The following is a 24,591-nucleotide window of genomic DNA, read 5'->3' on the forward strand; positions in this document are numbered from 1 at the left end:
AATGACTGCTAATAACTGCCAACTACTACTACTGTTGCTATTACTGCTAGTTACTATTCACGTTAATACCAACACAGATTGTGCCTACTAGGACTACGGTGAATCTCAAGTGTATGTAAAAATGTTTTAAAACGTTATAGTACAATGCAAAGAACAGCCTTTATTATTTTAACAAGGAATTATTAACCCCTTTGAAATCTGAAGAGTGTGTCTTGTGGCAAGATTTCTATCCTGAAATTCTTAATACTGTAGTACTTTTCTTGGTACCCTGATAATGAAAATCTGTGAGAGATTCTCTGTAGAGTTCTAATATGTCAAAAACAATTTTCAGAAATTCTCTGAGGAAAATAAAAAGTTACAGAATTGCCCATCTCTATTTGCTCTGTCACATCTAAGATTAGAATTTCAGGTCAGTATAAAATAGTACAAGAAAAGCCTATAAAAGAAGAGATCTGAAACAAAGCACTGCAATTCAATTCTCTGGAGGATTTTTATGATCCATAAACAAAGGACCGTTTGTGGAGAAAGGAAAAATCATCAACCAAAAAAAACCTGAAACTGACTAAGGAGTTGAGAGTTTAAAAGTATCCTCCTAACTATGCTGTAGAAATAGAGTAAGCTTAATAGTCCAAACTTAACAAATGTATACCAATCATTGAATTGTTTAATTAAAAGAGCAATATGTACACAGAATGAAGACTTTAAAAGCACAAAAAGATTATTCAATAAAAAGTATCCCCTCACTCCAGTCTACTATATCCCTTCCCCAAAAGGTACTATTTCTTATCCTTCTTTAAATAATTTATGACTATAAAAGCACATACACATATTTATCCTTTTTTTTTTTTTAACACACAGATACATATTATCCCATATTTTGTGTTTAATCCAGCACTCTGGTGACCATTCCATATCCACTTAGAGATCTCCTTTATCTTTTAAACACAATTTTTTAAGTCTTCATAGTATACATCTGTATCAGGGTACACTAGTTTATTAGTCCTCTAATGATTAGTCATTTATGTTTCTTCTATTATTTTCCTATCATAAACAGTGTTGTAAAAACATTATTGGATGTGTGTCTTTGAATTATTAGAACATCCATTTCTTTAGAATGAATTCCTGGACATGAATATACTGGGTAAGAGAAGATCACATTTTAAGTTTTGATACAAATTGTCATATTATTCTTCCAAGAGGTTGTGCCAGTTTACACTCCCACCAGTAGTGTAGGAGAGTGTCTGTTTTCTCATTTTCACCAACAATATACACTATTCAAATGTTTTACTGTTTTCAATCTGACAGGTGGAAATGGAAATCTCATTTTAATTTACATTTCTTTAATTGTAAGAGGGTACATATTCACATATGTATATACATTTCTATGTGAACTGCCCATATACCATTTTTCCATTTGGTTTTGCTCTTTTTTCCTAATGATTAGAAAAAGATCTTTATATATATGAGGAAATTAGTCCTTTGTCATATGTCTATTTTGTTTATGATACATTATTTTTTTCTGTGTAGAAACTTTATATTTTAATATAAGCAAAATTATCACCTTTTACCTTATGGATTCTGGGTATTAATATAAGTCTATACCTAGATTTTCAAAGAAAGTTAATATATTAACTGTCGTTTTCGTTGCTCAGAAAAGGAAACTAACAAAAAATACATAGCCCATGACAACAACAAATAACTTACATTCTTACTATGTGCCAGGTATTATTCTAAGCATTTTCCATATATTACAGCTATTTCTTACATTGACTTTCTGGAAAAAGTTATTACTGTAATCTCCATCAGACAGATAACGAAACAGACACACAGTACAGGTAACTTGTTCAGTCACAAAGCAACTGAGTGGCAGAGGCAGAATTGAAACCAAGGCTGTCTGGCTCCCAAGGTGGTCCAGCTCAACAGTGTAAATAAATTCATAAAATAGCCTAACTCTAACTGTATATTAAATTACTAATCATGTTAATTTCACCATAAGGATATTTATTATTATTGAATTATTAATTACTGAATATAGAAATACTATTTGAAGATTTAAATTTAAATACCTAGTATTTGAATTTGAGATATCAAAAATTTAGATCTTCTCTGGAAGACTACTCTAACTAAAAATAGTAATAGTAATGTACCTTTATTTTTAATGCAGAGTCACTGTGAGTATGAGTCTTAGAAAGTTTCCTCATTATTTCAGCTCCAGTTACAGGTCCAGAACTACCAGGTGGAGGCCGGTTGGCTGTTCCTTCTAGCAGCATTGTGTGTTCACTAACTGTGGCTAAAATAGTTCAAAAGAATATGTAGGCTATAGGTTATTAGACATTTTCTTGAAACATCAACACCAGTGTTCCTAGTGGTGTAACTACACTCAACTTTACATATGCCTTGAATAAATAAATTAATTAAATTTCCTTGAAATTAATTGTGGAATAAACTGTAATATTAATTCACATTTTTCTTTTACTCTCCCAACCCCAATCTTCTCATTCATCTTAAAAAAGGAACAAATAACTTCTATTCAGTGCCTTCACAGGCCACCCAAATGGTATAGAGATAAAAAAACAATTCAACTAAGCTGCAAATACATAATTTTCAGATTAACCTAGGCATTTGAAGATAACTAATTAGAAGAGATGTTTATCATAGTATTCTTCCAATTTTCAGGTAGACTTGAAATCCAGCCTATTATTCATAGCATATTCACTTTTAAATATAAAGTTTTTTTAAAAACAACAACAACAACAAAAAACCTGGGTAAAGATTTTTTTCCAAATTTTTATTTAAATTTTAGTTAGTTAACATACAGTGTACTATTGGTTTCAGGAGCGTAATTTAGTGATTCATCACTTACATATAACATCCAGTGCTCATTGTAAAAAGTACCCTCCATAATGCCCATCACCGATTTAGCCCATTCTCCCCACCCATTTCACCCCATTCACCCTCAGTTTGTTCACTATAGTTAAGAGTCTCTTAGGGTTTACTTCCCTCTTTATTTTTTCTTCCTCTATGTTCATCTGCTTTGTTTCTTAAATTCCACATATGAGTGAAATCATATGGTATTTGTCTTTCTCTGACTAGCTTATTTTTCTTAGCATAATAAACTCTACTTCCATACATGTTGTTGTAAATGGCAAGATTTCATTCTTCATGATGGTTGAGTAAAATTCCATTGTATATATATACCACATCTTTATCCATTCATCAGCTGATGGACATTTGGACTCTTCCAATAGTTTGGCTATTGTTGATAATGCTGCTATAAACATCAGGGTACATGTACCCCTTCTGTAGTGCTATTGCTTGGGTTGTAGGGTAGTTCTATTTTTAACTTTTTGAGGAACCTCCACACTGTCTTCCACAGTGATTGCACCAGTTTGCATTCCCACCAATAGTGCAAGAGGGTTTCCCTTTCTCCACATCCTCACCAACATCTGTTGTTTCTTCTGTTGTTAATTTTAGCCATTCTAACAGGTGAGAAGTGGTATGTCATCATGGTTTTGATTTGTTATTTCCCTTGATGATGAGTGATGTTGAGCATCTTTTCATGTGTCTGTTAGCCATCTAGATGTCTTCTTTGAAAAAATGTCTATTATCTGTTTTTTCAGTGTGAAGTTTGATCAGTTCTGTATAGATTTTGGATACTAACCTTTTATCAGATATGTCATTTGCAAATGTCTTCTCCCATTCTATAAGCTACCTTTTCATTTTGGTGATTGTTTCCTTTGTTGTGTAAAAGCTTTTCATTTTGCTGAGATCCCAATAGTTCATTTTTGCTTTTGTTTCCCTTGTCTCTAGTGACATCTCTAGTAAGAAGTTGCTCCAGCCAACGTCAAAAAGATTGCTGCCTGTTCTCTTCTCTAGGATTTTGATGGTTTCCTGTCTCACCTTTAGGTCTTTCATGCATTTTGAATTTATTTTTGTGTATGGTGTAAGAAAGTGGTCCAGGTTCATTCTTCTGCATGTTGCTGTCCAGGTTTCCCAACACTGTTTGTTAAAGAGACTGTCTTTTCCCCATTGGATATTCTTTCCTGCTTTGTTGAAGATTAGTTGGCCATATAGTTGTGGGTCCCTTTCTTGGTTTTCTATTCTGTTCCATTGATCTAAGTGTCTGCTTTTGTGCCAGTACCATACTGTCTTGATGATTATAGATTTTTAATATAGCTTTAAGTCTGGAATCGTGATGCTTCCAGCTCTCCTTTTCTTTTTCAGGATTGCTTTGGCTGTTCAGGGTCTTTTGTGTTTCCATACAAATTTTAGGATTATTTATTCTAGTATTTTATTCTAGATGCCGGTGGTATTTTGATAGTGATTGCATTAAATACACAGATTGCTTTGGGTAGTATTGCCATTTTAACAATACTTACTCTTCCAATTCATGAGCATGGGATGCTTTTCCATTTCTTTGTGTCCTCTTCAATTTCTTTCATATGTGTTCTACAGTTCTCAGAGTACAGATCTCTTGACTCTTTAGTTAGGTTTATTCATAGGTATCTTACGGTTTCTGGAGCAACTCTGGAGATTGATCCCTTGATTTCTTTTTCTGCTGTGTTATTATTGGTGTATAGAAATGCAACTGATTTCTGTACATAAATTTTGTGTCCTGAACTTTGCTGAATTCATGTGTTCTAGCAATTTTTTTGGTGGAGTCTTTCAGATTTTCTACATAGCATATCATGTCATCTGCAAATAGAGAAAGTTTGACTTCTTCATGGCTGATTTGGATGCTTTTTATTTCCTTTGGTTGTCTGATTGCTGAGGCTAAGATTTCCAGTACTATGTTAAATAGTAATGGTGAGAGTGGACACCTCTGTTTTTGTTCCTGACCTTAGAGGAAAAGCTCTCAGTTTTCGTCATTAAGGATGGTATTAGCTGTGGGTCTTTGGATATGCCCTTTATGACGTTGAGGTATGTTCCATCTATACCTACTTTATTGAGGGTTTTTATCAGGAACAGATGCTATATTTTGTCAAATGCTTTTTCTGAATCCATTGAAAGGGTCATGGTTCTTACCCTTTCTTTTATTAATGTGGTGTATCACATTGATTGATTTGCAAATATTGAACCACCCCTGCAGCCCAGGATTAAATCCCACTTGATAATGATAAATAATTCCTTTAAGGTACTTCTGGATTTGATTTGCTAGTATCTTGTTGAGAATTTTTGCATCTGGGTTCATCAGGGATATTGACCTGTAATTCTCCTTTTTAGTGGGATCCTTGTCTGGTTTTGGATCAAGGTAATGCTTGGCCTGGCAGAATGAGTTCGGAAGTTTTCCTCCATTCATATTTTCTGGAATAGTTTGAGAAGACTAGGTATTAAATCTTGTTTAAATGTCTGGTAGAATTTGAGAAGCCATCTGGCCCTGGACTTTTGTTTGTTGGGAGATTTTTGATATATCAATGTTCTGAAAGCTCTAATTTTAAGGCTACTTTCCTTTTCCATGGTACTTATAATATTTTTTTCAAAATATTATATGATAATTCAGTATAATTGAAAATGACATGTCATGATAACAAAACCTCTGAAAAAGCATTAAAGTGTGCACATATAATTTTGAAAAGCATATCTACTGTCTGTGTTCTGGCACAGCCATTATGACGATAAAATTACAGGCTGAAAGCATGACTCTAAACATTACATAAATACATAATCAACCAGGCACCAGGTAAAATTCAAAGACTTCTTTAAAAGACTATGTCATAGACAAGACAATGAACAAATACAAATGTGAATTTTAAAAGAAACTTAATGCGCTTCAAGCAAAACATTCTAGCTATGGAAAGATGTCTGTTATTGTACTAGATAGATTAGGAGAAGTCTATCGTATTTTATGAAATTAAATATAAAACTCAAAAGTCAGTATAAAAATTCCAATATTATCATCATTTATTTGGACTAATACAAATCATACTTATGTAATTAAGCCATGACAATTTCAAATTTTGGCACACAAATGATTAAAATTATCACATATACTATGTTACGAAGGTGTAATATCTAACTAAAATATTTACAGATTACCTGCATCAAATTCAAATTCTGCTCCATCAGCACTGGTGTCACTTTGAAGACCACCTCCATTGTCCAGCCCAAGTCCATCTTCATGTTCGTGATCCACAGCTGATTGAGGTTTGAGGGGCTGAGCTGGTCGATGTAAGCTAACTCCTTTAAAGGCTGGTGTCACCACAATAAACTTCATCCACTGCCTTGCCAGTGCAACTAAACCTTTCTTTAAAGTTACCAAAGCAGGAAGTCCATCACTCTGTAACAATAATGATTTAATAGTAAGTTACTATTTAAGGGCTTTGCATACATTTATTCATTTAAACCGCATAACTCCCATTTAGAGATGAAGAAGCTAGAATTTATGTGTTATAATTTGTTCAAGGTTACAAAAGAGATCATTTCAAGCTGACTATAGAACTCATTCTCTAAATACAACATTGCATCTTTCTGTCATAACACATTACCAGGTGAATAAGAAGCTAAACATGAGGCACAAAATTGGGATTCTCCTTAAGAAGCATTCAGTCCACTGTACCTTTTTTACTCAATTGAGGAAATCAAATGTATTCTGAGCTACCTGGAATATTCATTAAACAAATAGAATGAAATTATTCCCTCCAAAGATTAGGTAACCACCACTATTTTAACATTAAAAATAAATAAATTACTATGGTTAAATGCTGAACACAGTTGAATTTGTAACTGCTTTCAAAGTTAAAGGTATTATCAGTAACAATTACATAATTTAGAATATACTTTATTCCACATGGTGATGATTTTAAGAAAGAAAATTTGGCTAATTCCTAATTTCCTAAGAGGAAAACATCCAACTCCTCTCCATCCCCTTTCTTGTAATTCCCTGTGTTGGGAGAAATGCTCTGATTGAAGACAGACATTTATTAGACAGCAGAAATCACCTCACTTGCTTTCTGAGGAACATCAGATCTCTTAGCCTGTCCTTTAATTCTTAGACTCAAGTAAGGAGAGCCATCTTGTGCTTCTTCCTCTTACATATAAAGCATATCTTGGCAAAGCATCCATACATAAGAAATGCCTGGTGGCATTTCAGTTCCAGTGTCTCTGCCTATGAGTAGGTGGGCAAGCTAGCCTTGCACTGTGTACCTCCAGCCTTCAATTTCCAGGGTAGGAGTAGAAAGCACTATACTAGTCTCAGGTCTAAGTACCTTTTTCAAATCCATCATTTACTAGAGATTCTCTCATTGGAGGTTATCATTAATAAATACTGATACAATGATCCCTAATTTGGCTAAACTTCTCATGCATTTTCTATTGACCTAAAGCTTGGAGAGAAGAGAGATCCTCAAGTTCTAAACCTCTAATGATGACATGTTACCTTCTGTAGTGCTTTTCTAGAGGCAGACATATATTGTATTTATTTTGTATTATTATACATTCTCCCCTTAACCATTAATTAGCCCCTATTTTATTAAACATTTCTGTGAAATCTGATGCTGGTGATTACTTTTTGCTTGAAATTCTTTAAACCTTTGGCTTCTAAGGCATTTATTCCTGATTCTCCTACCTGTTACTTTCCCTCCTCAGCATTCTGTGTAGCTCTATCCACCCTCTCGCCACCCCACTTTAATTTTGGTATTCTTCAGGGATCCATTCTGGACCAGTTTCTCCCTCAACACACCATCATCCCTAGAAGTTTCATCCATCTAGAAGTTTTCACCTACAGCTTCTAACACTTTCATGTTGGCAACTCCCAAATCATTCATCTGAGCCCACTGTTGTCTATAAGCCGGAATTTCTAATTGTATTTCTCCTCTAGACTTCTCATCCACATCTCAAACCCCATGGATCAATGAATGGCTCCTCTAAAGAATAGAGGCTTCTTTAAAACTAACCTGTGGTTTCACATATGGTTTCCATAACTCACCATTGTAGCATCATCAATGATGGAGTAATTTGCCTGGTGCAGGTAGTGATGTAGTATATTGCACAGCAAACATGAAGGATTTTCTTGGAGAAAACGTGCAACTTTTGTAAGTCTGTTGTATTTACTTCTCAGCGGAAAATGTACACTTTTATTCTGAAACAAAGCAAAAACAACAGATTTAGAGTTATATAAATCAAAGACAGTGCAAATAGAAGATATCTAGTAATCAAGAACTTGCAGGTCTGATGTTTTCCAACAATGATGAACAATAAGGGATCATGTTCAATAATAAATTCTGTATGATACCTTGTATTGTTGAAAGACATACCTCTAATGCTTCTGTCATTATGCATCCCATAACAGCACAAATTCTCAAGGTGCCCTCAGTTTCTAATTTGTTTAAGGATGATTTGAGTTGATCAATGGGAACAAGCCATGCACCAACAGCTGGAGTTGCAGTGCTTAAAAGGTTCAGCTGCCTTTGAATATTAAAAAAAAAGAAAATACAAAAAAACAAGTGTCAAGATTTGTATTTCAAACAATAACCCATACTTACTATACTTAGTGGTTATTTTTACTTAGGCAAAATTTCTTTTCCTTTTGGTTACCAGATACATTATGAACATATACGTAGAAATGCCAAGAACAGATAATAGGAAAAAAAGAAAAATATTAAAACCTATTAGAGGTGAAAGTAAGAAGTTCATGGTGAGGTGACATATAAAAGTAAAACTAAAGCCCTAGAAAAGAAAAAGAGTCAAACAAGAGAAGAATAAGGTCTATAGAAAGCATGAAAGTAGGAAATATGGTAAGAAAGTGGCAACCCTAATGCTAGATATATCAGAAAAATAATTTAAAAAAACATGAGACAGAATTTTATGTTATTTAAAATAAAGTAACATCAAGGAATAGTACTACATTTTAAAAACTTTTTACCTAGAAAATGAATGTGTAGGAGATCTCACATTGGTGGGAGCTGCAAAACTAAACCATATTTCCTTGATGGTCAACTTCATGCTACATGAATCTGGAGGTGGAGGCATCAGAGGTAGATCTTTTTTCAAATCATCAGATTCAACTCCTTCATCCTACATAAATTCAAAAACCAAAAACTTAGCTCCTTAAAATCACTAGTGCAAAGGTTAATGTTTTAAGCACAAAATCTTCCCAACAAAGCAAGTTCTACAGATAACACCTTTATATAAAACAGTTAACATAAACCCTGCTCAGCCTGATTCTGAGAAATATCTAGAGACCCTTGAAGCTCCAAGGATCATAGTCTGAGAAGCCACTGCACTGTAACAAACCATAAATCAAGAGATCTTAGAACTGAAGGGTTTCTCATGATCACTTCATTCAATCACATTTGTTTAGAGATGTTTAACTGTTATTTTTTCCACATGAAGAAAGTGAGAGAAAGAGGTTTGGTGATTTGCCAAAAGGTCATACAATATTAAGTAGGAGAATGAGTGATAGAATTAAGGTCTTCTGCTTCCCACCACAACCTATTTTCCATTCCAGTTTAACAAAATACTTTAAACTTCCAAATAAAGTGCCATAAAAATAGTGTAGTCCATGTTCAAATAAATAACACTCTACAATCAAAAATTCTGAGTTATCTTATATGCTAGCAGTCTGAATCAGTATTAAGAAATAGAGGAGTATTTTTTAAATGTATAATCACCACTCTTTAGAATGCAAGGAGGTAAGAATAATATTAAGGAAACAAAAAAGTCTACAGCCTGTAATGTCTACTTATAGCTCTCTGATTCACTTGTGATCAAGATGAAGAAAAGACTGACATTTTCTTGTGGGATGATTAAGGAATCTAGAGTATCCACAAAATAGTTTGAATCCTAAGTGCTAAAAAAACAACTTGAACCATAGGCAACAGTAATTTTAAAGTTAGCAGGCACTAAATATAAGTCGACATTCCTTATCTGCAATTCTAAAATTACAATGTTCTGAAAAATCTAAATATTTCTGTGTAAATGTGGCAGCAAAATTTGATCTGAACTGGTGATGGGCTATTTATCCCATTTGGCATTTTTATTAGTGTTGTGCTACATAAGTATTTAAATACTTCAAGACACAGTGCTATCTCAGATTCTACTAGGCGTTTGTGTAACATATAAACCACACACAGTTATTACCTTTCTCTTAAAGGAAAAAAAGTCTGAATTCTCAAATATATCTGACCTGTGGGTTTCAGACAAGGCTGTGAGAAGAAAGTCTTCAAGAACTCAAATTTTAAAAAGGGAAGGGAGCTTGTAGGTAATAAGCAACTAATTATAATAATATGTGAAGCAAAGCAGTAATACACTTAGATTTAGGTTGACCAAATTTTGGGCACCTATGGTATGTGTAACTGATGACAGCTAAAGGCCAATGCATGTAATTTGGGAGCTCAGGTGAAGCATAACCGATGGGCAAGCATAACCGATGGGCAAGCATAACCGATGGGCAAGAGTAGTGTCATCAAATTATGGAGCAGGACTAGGAAATGAAATAAATCAGGGAGTGGACAAATAGCAAAAAAAGCAAAGTAGCCAAAAAGAGAACGTGGGGTGAACACCCACATTTAAGGACAAAGAACTGAATAAGGACACGGACCAGCAAAAGTCAGAGAAGCCAAAGTAAGCAATGTTACAAAATTTAGAGATACTCAGCAAGGAGAGTAGGATCAGAGAGATCAAGGAAGACACCTGAGTTTCTGTCAAGTATATTAGCAGGACAGAAGGACAAAGAGAGCACAGCTGGTTTTTCCCAGTTCTTTTGTCCAGTGAGAACCTATTGGATTTTTTAATTTCCTTAATTAAAGTGCTAATTCCCAACCATCATTCAAATACTTCCAAAGACCTCACAAGAAAACTGTGATTAAACTCTTGAAGTATGCCTCAAATCAAAATAAATGTTTCAAAACTAAATTCCTAGAAACCTGGGGTTCAGAGCTCATTATGCCAATGGATACTGGATATCCATGACATTTCTTAAAAGGTGGTTTCTTTCCTCTTCAACTGGTCTAATTTTCAAATGATTAGAAGTATATGTATATATGTGTTTAAAAACAACATCTATCAAGTTCTTACTATGTGCCAGACACTGAGTTAAACCTTTCATATGTATTATCTCCTTTAATCTTGACAAATTAGAAGGTCAATATCATTATAATACTATACAGATGAAGAAACTTTGGAGATGAAATAACTTGCACCAATCACTGGTACAACTCTTCTATAATCTAGAATTTTGAATATTTTCATTATTGCTATTATTCATCATGACATTCTACCATTATAAAAACAATAATGAATTGCATATAAAATCCTTGAAACAACATAAAAACAATGACTACTTTTCTGATATTCTATTAATTTAATAATTCAACAAATATTAAGTGCCTAATATGAGCAAGGTATAAAGCAAAGCACTACAGCAGATACAAATAGATCTATGGTATGGTACCTACATTTCAGAACTTATACTCTAGTAGTAGTATATAATCACCAAAATACTTTGATTACTATTTAAGCAAAATCTAAAATATGGAAAGAGAAGCAAATATACTCCAGAAATTAACTCTGAATTGGGTGTGCAGTTTTCTGTTATTTTTCAAAGCGCTATTACTATTAAAAATTCACCAACTTGTTCATCTGAAACAGAATTTCCATTTAAGTCTGAAGAAGGACTTATTCGATCACAAGGAAGATTATCATCAGAAACATCAGTATTATAGCCACTGCCAGTTGGAGAATCAGAAGAATTATTGGATGTCAGCACTCCACCTCTTTCTGTGACACTAGCTTTACCCATAATTCCAAACGTATTATATAAAACAGCACCAGATTGTCTTCCTCCTTTAAAAATGAAAGAATATATTTATTAAAAATGGTAGGTGTATAAATGCTGTACTCTACAGTATCCATAAAGATAAAAACAAAAAATAAAAATTCATGAAGATATTCTTTCTCATCAAAACTTCTCCTTATCCATAAAAGTCACATAAGAATAGATTATCAGATAAAGAATTGTGGGCATAAAAAATTACTATCATACATGACTAAACCTAAAGTCTTATATACAACTCAGCCTTCCCTTTTTTTGTATATTATTCAGTAATATAAAAGAAAACAAATGTAACTGTAAGTCAGTGTGTCTCACTGAATAAAGGATTTACTGTATTTTCATCCTGCAAATCTCTACTAATCAAAAATCCAGTTTCCAAAGACACAAACTTTCAAAAGCTGGGTAGCTTTATATTTTATTCAAAAATTTTTTCTGAACCACAGATTTTTCTGTTCAACCACTGATGCTTTGCATGTCTACATGCTCTGTTAGTTTTGAATCACACAACGAAGGGAAAGTTCCACTTATGCAATTGGGATGGAGCACCCACCCTGGTAAATAGTCCCACATACCACACTTTCTGCTTAAATATGCTGATTCAGGTTATTAAAAATCACAATCATTCAAAACATTTCAGCAACATGGGGCCAATTTGTCCCTCATTTAAGCAGAATTTTTTAAGAATGCTTACCTTTTATGGTTAAATTTTCAAGTCCACATTCAAACATTATCCAACCCCATTTTTCTTGGCTGGGACCTATGCGAGTCACATCTGGAACAGCTTGCTGATCAGTTTCATCCACAAAAGTAAACTCATCCAACTCTTCAAGAGTAAATAAAACTTTGGATTTCTCAAAAGGAATAGCAGTGATGGCACAGGTACCAATATCTACTATCAAAAGAGAACAAGACGACCATTTTTAAAGACAGAGAGGTTTGTATTTAAAAAAAAAAAAGAAACATTTGGCATAACTTAAAAAGATATCTTAATACTCTGTCAAAAAGAAAAATAAATGAACCAACCAACTTCTAAAATAATGCCTAATATCTTACTACTTAAAAAGTGCCAGAATCTCACTGAAGTAAAAGGGAGGAAAAGGGATTCCACAGTTAACAAATAATTGCTCATAGGCAGAATGAATTCATTTCTGAAAGATTATAGGCACTCTAAAAATCTAAAGTTAAATAGCTCCTGAATAATTCAGTTTCATGGTAAACTATTTTTACATCATCATGTTAGAAAAAAAATTATTTTAATTAATTACCCAGCTTTAGGAAAAACATTAGAAAATAGGAAAATTACAGCTTTTACTAAAAGATTACTTTATGGTAACACATTTTATATAATTACAATTCATAACAGACATTGCCATAATAATTCCACTGCTTACAATATGCAATATGGAAACTAACATCCTGCATGCCTGGCAAAGGCTTTTAGTTTACTTTTTTCATTTCTTTCTGTGATTACAGCTAAGAGAGAAAAGGAAAAAAAAAAAGGTTTAAAAAAAAACACGTAAATTTAGCACTCAGAGATAAACTTGTTTACATTTGAATTAAATTTCTTTCTAGCATTTTAGAGATTATTTTACAAACAAACCAGCTTTGGTTCCCACATTTCAAGTAACAGTAAACCATGATAAGTTCCTGAGGGCATTAAAAATTCTTCAAAGATACTATTTTAATTGTTACATAACATCCCATCATACGAAAACACTGTATTTTGCACTTATGATTAGAAAGTCTTCCCTTGTCAGAGACTAAATGTTCACTTACATTTTTCTATGTTTTTCCATTATTTATTTTTTCATATTTGCCTTTAATTCCATGAACTTATTCTGATGTATGATATAAGGTGAGAATTTAACTTAAATTTTACTGAAATTTTTGGATTAGGTAATTACTTGCATAAATCAAAGATCCAAAATGTGTGAAAGGGTATGCAATGAAAAGCTCCAATAGCACACTCGGACATCCACCTCCCCTCCCTTTAGGTAACAAATGTGATTAGATTATTGAGAATCCTTTCACAGATATCTTATGCACATATAAAGACAATTATATTTTTTTTAACATTATGTTTTTTACATACGCTTTTTTACACTATGTTTTGTCTTTAATGACTTTTTTCTACATAGTGTGCCTTTTAAAATTCTATTTAATTACTTCTTACAGTCTCTACAACACCCAAGTGCAAACTGGTTACCAGTGCAAACTAAGCCTTTTTATATTTAAGCCACTGTATTTTGTACCAGCTCTAGGACAATAGATCTCAGGCAGCCATGAAAAGTCTCTTTATTTGGAATCCTCAAAATGCTTTGCCCTCAAACACAAGGATGGTGAAATAAGCTTTGAGAAAGCCACAGCAGTTACACAGACCCAGGATATAGACAAGAATCATGGAAACTTCAGAGCTCACAGAATACAATGAGCAAACTCAAGATAATCATTTGTTCATTCAGGATTGGTCACCTGTCCTATATGTAGATTTTAACATAGCAATCATCTCAAGTAAGAGTGACAAATTCCATTTTTTCTAGATTGAATCTCTGACAATCTGAGATCACTGAAGCCTTTAAAACGAGCTATGCACTAAATTACATCAAAAATATTAAAAGGATACGTAACATCTCTAGTTTTTCACCTCAAGAGGGACTTTAAGAGACACAGCTATTGTTCTTATCGCTACTATATTTTATAGATTTGACTAACAGCTTTTGATATTGCAATTAATTCTTTTTTATATATAAGATAATAATCTTTTACATTTACTTATTTACTTTTGAGACAGACAGAGAGAAGTGAGAAGGGGAGGGGCAGAGAGAGAGGGAGATAGAGAATCCCAACAGGCTCTGCAATGTCAGCAAAGAGCCTGACGGGCTTAAACTCACAAACCGTGAGATCATGACCTGAGCCGAAATCAAGAATGGGACGCTTAACCAACTCAGCCACGAAGGTGCCCCTAGGAATTAATTCTTTTTAATGAAGTTGTGCCAACAGAATGATTAAAAAGTAAGAAAGATGATAAAGATCATACTTTTTGTTTTATAATGAGCCAGCAGATACTATGAAGAAAAAAGAGAGGAGACAGAAGCAGTTCCTAATTTGGGCCATACCACTTACTTTCCTACCACAGTTTACCTTCCACTGTCATAGAACACGAGTAACTAAACAATTAAATACCATGTGTTCAATACATGCAGAAATACCTTTCTCTTATAAAATACTCACATTGTAGCAATATTTTTAAAAATCATGTTTCCTTTTGCAAATTCTTCTTACATTTATACATGTCAAAGAAAAATATCTGTTGTAGAATCCTACCTGTTGTATCAAGACCCCTAAGTTGCCCATGAACTCGATGAATGTTTAACTTGGCTGCAATTTCTTTGCCTTTTTCTGCTCCAGCATTTGATCTGAGAGATCCAGATGACTGAGGCTGCATCTTAGTGGCATGGACATACCTATCAAAATTTGATGTTCTACCAGGTTCTGCATTGTTTGAAGTCTCTTCAACCACACCTCTTTATGGAAAAAGAAAAAAAAAAGAAGTATGACAGTTAACATGTAAACAATATAGTTCAGTAAAAACATTTAATAAATGTTTTTTTTCATTCCACTGTTTTAATTAAACCAATATTCATAACAAATTTTTCAGTGTTTACTGAAAAATAGTATGTGTAAAAACAGTATGAACTTTTAAAAACCTACTTTGCATATCTATAAAGTGATATTTGAAATTCCAATACAAATTTTGAGTATTAGCACCAGTTTTCAGAAATATATTAAAATGATGATTGTTTCTTGCTTTTACATCCAACAAGAAAATCATAGCTCAAATTAATAAATTTTACCTGTTCATACGAACTTGTGTAGCAATTCTGTCAAAACACAATGCTACTAGAGAAACATGAGTCACGCTTTTATTAGGAGCTGTACTTGGAGATTCTTCCACGGAGGCTTGCAACAAACATAAGTTTACCTAACACAAAATGTCATAAATTTCAGAGTTAAAAACTTAAAAATTATCACTTAAACAAAAAATATACAAGAAACTGAAAAACTACTGTTAAGAATCATGTATGTATGTGTCTGATAGACTCTCATAATCATAATTCAATTCTTATTGGATGGATGTGGAATATTTTATAAGTATTACCCCATATTCCAATTAAGTAAACTATATTAATTTTTCCATTAGATCATCAAAAAATAAAATATATATTTTTGATATAATCTATTCTACCACGATTCAGCTTAGTAAATACAAAGGATAAAACCCACCAAAATGTTTTCCTCTTTCTGGAAAATTTTTTAAATTGTTACCTTTGGTATGCTAACATTAGCCTGAAGACCTTTAATTGTTACATTATCTTGCTTCATTATAAGATTTGTCTGTGCTTGTCCTTGGTTAGTAGTTCCTATGGTAGTATGTTCAGTTTTTGTTCCTCTAACATCTTGTTTGGAAGATAGCTAGAGATTAAAGTAGAATTATTATTTCAGAGAACTTTCATAATTTCCACATCATCCACAATTGAAACTTGTTTATCCAATGTGCTCCTTTATGCCCATCTATATGCCAGCTGCCATCAACTTTAGCACCCACACTCTTAAAGTCCAAACCTTAGAAAAGCTAGCAACACTACTAGCAGCTTCAGGGCTGAAGAGAAGTGATATAAAATAAAGTGAAAACACCCTACAGAGAAACACAAAAAAAATGGCAATAGGTATTATTTTAGAATCAGTAAAATGTATTAATTTAAGAACAGATTTGGTTTTTGATAATTGGCTCCTTACTGGCTGAGGATATTTTCAAATTTCTTTTGATGTACATTCATACCCTAACTACCTGTCACATGAAATGCTAATATGTTTTGAATAACTGGATCATTAAAAATAACCAACCTCACTTTATCTTGCCTCTAGTCTCTAGCCCAAATATGACCCAGATAAATTTGAAAGTCAAATGGAGAATCACCATGATATGACTGCTAAGAAACTGGCTCAGTGGCTAGAACTACAACATAAGTAGAATATCACACACCAGGAGATGATGACTTAATTCACTGAAGTGAACAAAAATAATCTTGGGGCACCTGGGTGGCTCAATCCATTAAGCGACTGACTCTTGATTTCAGCTCAGGTCATGATTTCATAGGCTTGTGAAATCAAGGCCCGTATTGGGCTCTGCACCGACAGTGCAGAAACTACTTGGGATTCTCTCTCTCCCTCTCTTTCCTTCTCCTGCTCATGCTCTCTCTTAAAATAAATAAAATTTACGGGCGCCTGGGTGGCTCAGTCGGTTAAGCGGCCGACTTCGGCTCAGGTCATGATCTCACAGTCCGTGAGTTCAAGCCCCGCGTCGGGCTCTGTGCTGACAGCTCAGAGCCTGGAGCCTGTTTCAGATTCTGTGTCTCCCTCTCTCTGACCCTCCCCTGTTCATGCTCTGTCTCTCTCTGTCTCAAAAATAATAAATAAATAAATGAATAAATGAATAAAATAATAAATAAATAAATAAAAATAATAAAATTTTTTTAATAAATAAATAAACTTTAAAGTACTTTTTAAAAAAAGATTCTCTCTTTCCCTCTGCCCCTCCCCCACTTGTGCATGTGTGCCCATGCATGCACGCTTTCTCGCTCTCTAAAAAAATAAAATAAAAATAATCTCAAAAATATTAAGACACAAGTTATCTAATCACAGAGAAAAGTCAAGATACTATGCAGCTTTGCCTTCTTAGAAAATCAACGTACCAGCCTGACAATTGATTGCTCATTCACTTAGGACCAAAGTTCTTTAGGAAAGGCTTAGAATTAAGTTACTTCTGATATAAAAGAAAAAATAAAGCTAAACACTTTAATAAATATTTAATTGCTATTTATTCACAGTACAGTTATATATGGTATCTCTTAAGGAGCCAATAACATACAAAGACTATTCAGAAATGTCTATGGATTTGGAGTGCCTGGGTGGCTCAGTCGGTTGAGCTTCCAACTCTTGATTGCAGCTCGGGTCATGATCTCACAGTTCATGAGACTGAGCCCCGTGGCAGGCTCTGAACTGAAAGTACAGAACCTGCTTGAGATTTTCTCTCTCCCTCTCTGTCTGGGCCCCTCCCTCATGCTCTCTCTCTCAAAATAAATAAATGAACATTTAAAAAAAAATGTCTATGTATTCCAATTTAAAGGGCTAATAAAATTTTAATACATGTTTTTTTTTTCAAGTTTAAATATCATGTACACATGAAGAGTATTCAATTGGCTACACTCACTGAATAAAAATTTTCTTACATTTTCTGAGAAGGTAGTCTTGCTATTTTGGACAGCTTCCCTGAGGACTTTGGCATGGAGATCATCTACAATTGCAGCTGGATGGCGGGTACTAGCACAATGAACCATCGCTTCAATATATCTGAGGGAAAAAAAAAACAGTAAATGAAAAACTTAAATATCACTTAATACTACAGTCTAGTTTATCTAAATAGGCCCATTATGTTCCACTCTAGATTTTATTCGTGTTAGTTTTGTCTCCTTTGCTGGGCTATAAGCTCCTTGCAGGACACAGAAATCTATTATTTCCCCTTTTTCCTTTCATTAAGTAGATACTAGTAAGAATATCAAACATACTAATTAGTTCCTGGGTGTTACATTTTATGCTCATCATCCCAAAGAAAAAAAGAGAAAATATAATGCAATATAATTATTACAATATTGCAATATAATTATTTATGCTGAAAAAGTAACAAATGATAAACCTTTTTAAACATACTTTCATCTTTGTTCAATCAAAATAGCCATCATCAACAATCTTCTTTATTAACACATACACTAATCATATCACATACACTTATAATTTTATGAAATAGTTATATTTGTAAACAAAAGTAGTACCTGTCCAAAGCTTCAGCCACCAAGGGAGTCAGAACAATATCAACAGTCCCTTTCACTTCAACTATGGCTGTGGTCCTGGTCTGAGAGACTGGTTGATCCAGGGTCCACTCTTCTGTTAATGTTTCATCATCTGTGTTATCAACAGTTTTCTTTTCCAGAGGAGTATATGGTGTACTATACAATTTAACAAGCAAAATACAGATTTAAAAGATCATGAGAAAGAATAGAACTTAAAGTTTCCTTAAGATGAATGACCACTCAAATGTACGTTTATTTCAACTAAAAATTTCATGGAATTGAACTAGATATTTTATGTCCCAAATGCTTTTCAGAGACAGGACAGGTGAGGTACAAAAATGAAAACTGATCAAAGATGGTTAATACATCAAGTAAGAAAAAAAAATGTTGGTATAGTTATTTGATGGGGCTTTCCCAAAATATGAAAACTACAATACTGAATTCTTGTTAGTTCCCAATTTTGATATGCCAAGTTATGGTATGTCTAACATAGTATGTCTAACAGAAATGCTACAGGCTGCTTATAAATGTTGGCAAAGCCATGACAGACAACAGAGTTGAATTATTTGTGGTAATTAATTCACAAATAAAATTTTTTAAAAAAAGTTCCAGAATTAATCTTCTTTTTCTTTCATTTTCCCAAGGCTTTGGACAATTCCTGACACATGATAGCCAATGAAATATTATTTGTAAGAATACACTGGAAAAACAAATGATAAAATAAGATGCAAGGCCAATTATTTATTACTTACAAGAAATGCAACTGAAGTATAAATACTATAGACATGTGGAAGGTAAAAATAATAAGAATAATGGAAAAAGATACTCCATGAATATATTTGTATCACAGAAGCATAAGAAAGCTGAGGTGGCTGGATTAATATCAAAGTGGACTTAAAAAAAAGAATTACTACATGAGCCAAAGAGGATATTCTGTAATGATAAAACAATGTGAGCAGACAGAACAATGTGTAAAATCTACTAAGAGTTTCAAAAAAGTTAGAGAGGGAGAGAGCCAAACCATAAAAGACTCTTAAAAACTGAGAATAAACTGAGGGTTGATGGGAGGTGGAAGGGAGGGGAGAGTGGGTGATGGGTATTGAGGAGGGCACCTGTTGGGATGAGCACTGGGTGTTGTATGGAAACCAATTTGACAATAAATTTAATATTAAAAAAATAAAAGTAAATAAAAAAATAAAAATAAAATCAGAAACATCAAAAAAATACATTTAAAAAACTGACAGAATTGAAGGAAGAAATAGATAAATTGACAACTTTAGTTAAGATTATACTACTTTCCTAGCAACTGATAGAAATGGTGAACAAAAAGCCAGTAAGCTTAGAGAAGATCAGACAACACCATCCACCAACTCTGCCATGTGCACAATATGACTCCATCCAACAACTGCAGAAAACACTTTCTTTTCCACTGCTTGTGGAACACTCACCAACACGGAATACTAGCTAGGGTACAAAACAAGTCTCAACAAATATAAAGACCAAAATAATAAGGAATATATTATGTGACTACAAAGGAAATTAGAAATTAAAAGCAAAATGCTATCTTTAAAATTCTCAAATATGTGGAAATCAAGCACTGCATTTCTGAACAAGCCAATGGGTCAAAGAATTAAATTATGAAGGAAAATTTTAAAATAAATAAATAAAAGATAAAGTTTACAGTCAAGTAAGTAAAGAATGGTTATTCCTCAGAATAAACTCCACATATCATTAAATTACATACTTCAAACTTCAAAAGTATGTAATTTCTACTTACTTCGAAGTTGTTCCTGAAAGTTGCATTCCTCTGTCTAGTAAAGAATTAGCGGTGAGCCCCTGTTTGATAACCTAAAATAATATAAAACATTATAGTCTAGAATTTTAATATTAATTGTTCTCTAATTTTATGCTATCAACTGGTATTTGTCAATATCCAGATTACCTTGTTAATATGCTTTTCATATGTACAATAAAAATATTTAACAAATTGAGAAAGTCATAAAATATGGAATTGGCACTTTCATTTTCTGATTATTCAGACAAATGAGAGGGCAGGGCTGTGAGGATTCAATAATGATAGTAAAAGACTACATAACTAAAGCTTAAAAATAAGTGCTTCAAATGTCTTTACTCCGAAGTTCCTTTTCTGAGCTTTTCTTAAACTAATTTTAGAACCTTCTCCTAACACAATCAACTTTTAAGTGAGAAAGAATCCCAGAGAAACATTAAGTTATATGAAAAACTAGATTGTAGATAACATATAACAATTAAAATTAATAATGCACTTGGTTATTCAAAACAAACTGAACTCTTTTAAATGCTAGCCAGTTATTCAGATTTAATAGAGAAAAATGACTTTCTTATTGCCTATATTCTATTTTGAAATTATCTAAAGATATGAATTACTTCCTTGACTTATTTACTCCAGAGAGTTGATTGCCTAACCAAACTAGAAAGATTTATGCAATTACTAAAGTAATTCTAACCTCTCAGTTACTATTCTGTATGGAAGTACCATATGTTTTTTATACTGGAAAATTCATATACCAACATATTTTCACATGGAATAAAGAAAACATTTTGAAATCTTAACATGGGTCATTCATCTTGGGCAAGAAATGGCACAACCTTAAAACCAAAACTTTGTAATGGTCACTAATGCTTCTTCTTCCTTCAACAAATATTGCTCAAATGCATACATGTATTCCAACTCCATTTATCACATTTCCAGCATTACTTAAGTCCAGCCCTGTCACCTCTTGCACCAATTGCTGCAACAGCTTCCTAAGTGATTACCCCACTTGTTCTCCTGCTTAATGTCAATTCAATTCTACTTAGTAGCTAAAGTACGTAAGATCACATTTCCTTAAAGTTCTCACAAGTTTCCTAATGAAATTTTAACTACTGAAACTGTGGTTTTTAAGTCCTTAATGATCTGTCTTTTGTTTGGGTCTCTAGCCTCAAAATGAGCAAACCCCCTGCTAACTAACTGTTCAGTGTGCACTGACTTCTTTCCCACGTTAGAATTTTAGCAAGGCTCATGCCTGTGCTAGGTCTTCCCATCATCAATTTCTTCTCATACTTTAAGTTTCAGTGCAAATATTACCTCCTCCAGTAGATCTTTAATGTGAATACAATATTGGTAGCCCCATCCCCCATTATTCTCTTTTTGATTATCTTCATAAGACTCTTCTCAATTTGTAATCATATACCTATCTGTTTTTCTATTAACTGTCTGGGTCCCACACCTAAACTTTAAGTCCTATGTCTGTTTTCCTCATCACTGTACATCAAATGCCTGGCACACAGTGGTATATAATATCTGAATTAAGAATGAATAAATTAACATTTAGACACTTTAAATAAGTGTGTATGTTTATGTAAGTAAACACCACATAAAATTCCTAAACACTGTTAATCGTTTCATAAGATTTTACATGCTTAATTTTGGTCTTTAAAATCATTTTTTAAAAATCTCTTATAAATGTGTAATTTTATAAAAGTAGTTTTCATATTGGCTATTATCACTAAACTTATTTTGATGCATTTTTAGTGTTCCTTTAAAAAGCTATTTACAGAATACATTACAGAAATGGACAATAACCAATTCCTGCTAAATTAGAAGGTCTCAAATGTCAAGCACATGGAATTGGATTTGCATAGAAGCAACTAGAGTTTTTTTTTTTTTTTTTTAGAAGCAGTTACAGATTGAGTAGAAAGAACACCAGCTATTAAAAACAACTACAAAATTTTATTTTCAAGACGTGAAAATTTGAATCACAGAGACTTGATCTTAATCTTAGAGCATAATGTGTATAGAGACCATATATTAATTAACACTGTAACAATCAAGTCTGAAACTGTTCCTTAACTTGATATGCTTAAACTTATAATACTCATCGATAACCCTAAGATTTATTGTTACACATGAAGCCATGATTTCAGAAATTCTACCTTTCCGAGAGGTAGTTAAAATGACTGAGAGAATAATTTTGGAAACATCTTAAAAACTGATTTATCTAACTAAATGTATCAGTGGAAACTAATGGCTTGGTTTATACCTTAAAAGTTGGAACAGAAAGCTGTTCAAATGATGATGAACTTTCTTCACTGGTTGGAGTGTCCAGATCGAGGGGACGATGCAATGAGGATTTTGAGGTTCTTTTGTTAGTAGGGTGCTTCACTGACCAATTAATTACCTGAAACTGAGTAAGGTAAGTCTGATAACAGTTCATCACAGGTTGTTGAGAAGTAATCTGTTCACTCTCTACTGTTTTCTCAACTTCTACAACATACGGATGTTCTATAACATCATCTTCTCCACCTAACGCAGAAACAAATGAAGCCTGGGAAGGATGAGTTTTGAATGGCAGAGTTCGGGGATCCTGAATGCTTTCTCCATGGCCAGTAAGTGGCCCTTCCACACTGTGATATATGGAACCCCTACTGTAGTCAATCTGCTGTGTTTGCTTTTTCTTCTTTTTTCTACCTGGATAAGTTCCCGGGCCTTCATCACTGCTAATGGGCTCAAATTCTTCAGCTGCAGAAAAGTAGGCTTCACTATCAGCCATTGACATACTGGAATCCATTGATCGATATTGATGAAATGAATTGGAGTCTGCTGATGGTGTGTATGGAAATGAACCAAAACTCCTTCTCTGCTTTGGTGAGTCTAGCACGTTCTCATCACTTCGGGAGACATCACTACTAAACTGGACTCCAACTGTAACCGGCTGCTTGTCCCCATAAAAAGCAGCAGTAAGGCTCTTGGTACTTCCAAGTCGAGTGGAACATACAGAGGCTTGTCGTTTCAAGGGAGATCTCAGAGGAGACTGACCTACTGACTTTTCCTGAGTATTAGGAGACACGGGGCTATTTCCTGATATCTCTGTAGGAATACTAAAGCAGAAAGCAAAGCTATTACCATTTACTATACATCATATAAGTACAAAGAGAAGCACTTAGAAAACTCTTTTAGTAATTTTAATCATTTCTTTTATGAATAAAGGAAAATCTAAAATTTTACAATAAAATATACAAAGTAGCACAACAGCACAATATGTATTCATACCCCATGTGGTTCTGAAAAAATTGAGGCAGCTTACAGCAAAATACAAACTTGAAGAAACCCAAAGTATAATCTTCAATCCATATTTTGTGGACACTAATGCATTTATAACTTTTTTTTTACATCCTTTAAAAGTCTGTCCAACAAAATATACCAAGGCCTTTGATTAAATGAGAGGCATTGAAGGAAAGGAAGAAGTTACAGATAACCCCAATATCACCAACTTCAGCAACTGATGCTAGTGCCATTTACTGAGGCAGAGCAAGTTGAGCATGAGAGGTACTAGTTCATTTTTTATAGGTTGAGTCTGAGGTCTCTATGAAACATCCAAGTAAAAATATATATAAAAAAAGTAGCTGGGCCTATAGAAACAAAAGTTTTGGCTGGAGTTTCAGATTTAAAAGATCTTAATTAAAGCCAAACCATTATTGAGACCATCTAGGGAAACAGTACAGAGTGAGTAGAGATAAAGGTACAGAACAGAGTCCTGAGGGATAACATCCAACCAATGGCAGGTTGTAAGAGGAAGAGAAAGAAGAGATAAAGGGTGAAAAATGGAGGACATGGAAATAGGAAATAAGAAGGAATAGCCAAGGAGAATGGAGGAAAATCTGAAATGTTCATATCTGTGAGATGACAAGAAATATTTATTTTCATTATACTTTTCTGTATTTTCCTATTTCTGCAGTGAATATGTATTAATTTTGTAACCAGACAACAGCAAACTAACATTTAAAAATATGTTCAGGAAGAGAAAATTTTCTATAGTATGAGTTGAGAGGAAAAAAGATTTTCTTGCCAAAATTTTTGGTAATAACTATCTTATTAGGATCAGGTTTCTAAAT

The 24,591-nt window shown here is 33.4% G+C and overlaps 1 protein-coding gene across 9 annotated transcripts in view; it reads right to left on the reverse strand.

Annotated features, from left to right (window-relative positions):
* The window catches only part of BLTP1 (bridge-like lipid transfer protein family member 1), a 214,936-nt gene that overhangs the window by 89,412 nt on the left and 100,933 nt on the right, over window positions 1-24,591 (reverse strand). For all 9 annotated transcript variants that reach the window (XM_053901272.1, XM_053901273.1, XM_053901274.1 and 6 more), the window contains 14 exons: window positions 22,740-23,577; window positions 20,456-20,526; window positions 18,661-18,834; window positions 18,061-18,181; window positions 16,097-16,243; window positions 15,625-15,752; window positions 15,095-15,294; window positions 12,462-12,659; window positions 11,570-11,781; window positions 8,861-9,012; window positions 8,253-8,403; window positions 7,925-8,077; window positions 6,037-6,277; window positions 2,148-2,290 (listed from right to left, as the gene is read on the reverse strand). In XM_053901272.1, coding sequence (XP_053757247.1) covers window positions 2,148-2,290; window positions 6,037-6,277; window positions 7,925-8,077; window positions 8,253-8,403; window positions 8,861-9,012; window positions 11,570-11,781; window positions 12,462-12,659; window positions 15,095-15,294; window positions 15,625-15,752; window positions 16,097-16,243; window positions 18,061-18,181; window positions 18,661-18,834; window positions 20,456-20,526; window positions 22,740-23,577 — 2,929 coding nt within the window. The remainder of the gene's footprint in view (window positions 1-2,147; window positions 2,291-6,036; window positions 6,278-7,924; window positions 8,078-8,252; window positions 8,404-8,860; window positions 9,013-11,569; window positions 11,782-12,461; window positions 12,660-15,094; window positions 15,295-15,624; window positions 15,753-16,096; window positions 16,244-18,060; window positions 18,182-18,660; window positions 18,835-20,455; window positions 20,527-22,739; window positions 23,578-24,591) is intronic.

Source organism: Panthera pardus, unplaced genomic scaffold, assembly GCF_024362965.1.
Source record: "Panthera pardus isolate Hobbes unplaced genomic scaffold, ASM2436296v1 HiC_scaffold_13, whole genome shotgun sequence".
NCBI lineage: Eukaryota > Metazoa > Chordata > Mammalia > Carnivora > Felidae > Panthera > Panthera pardus.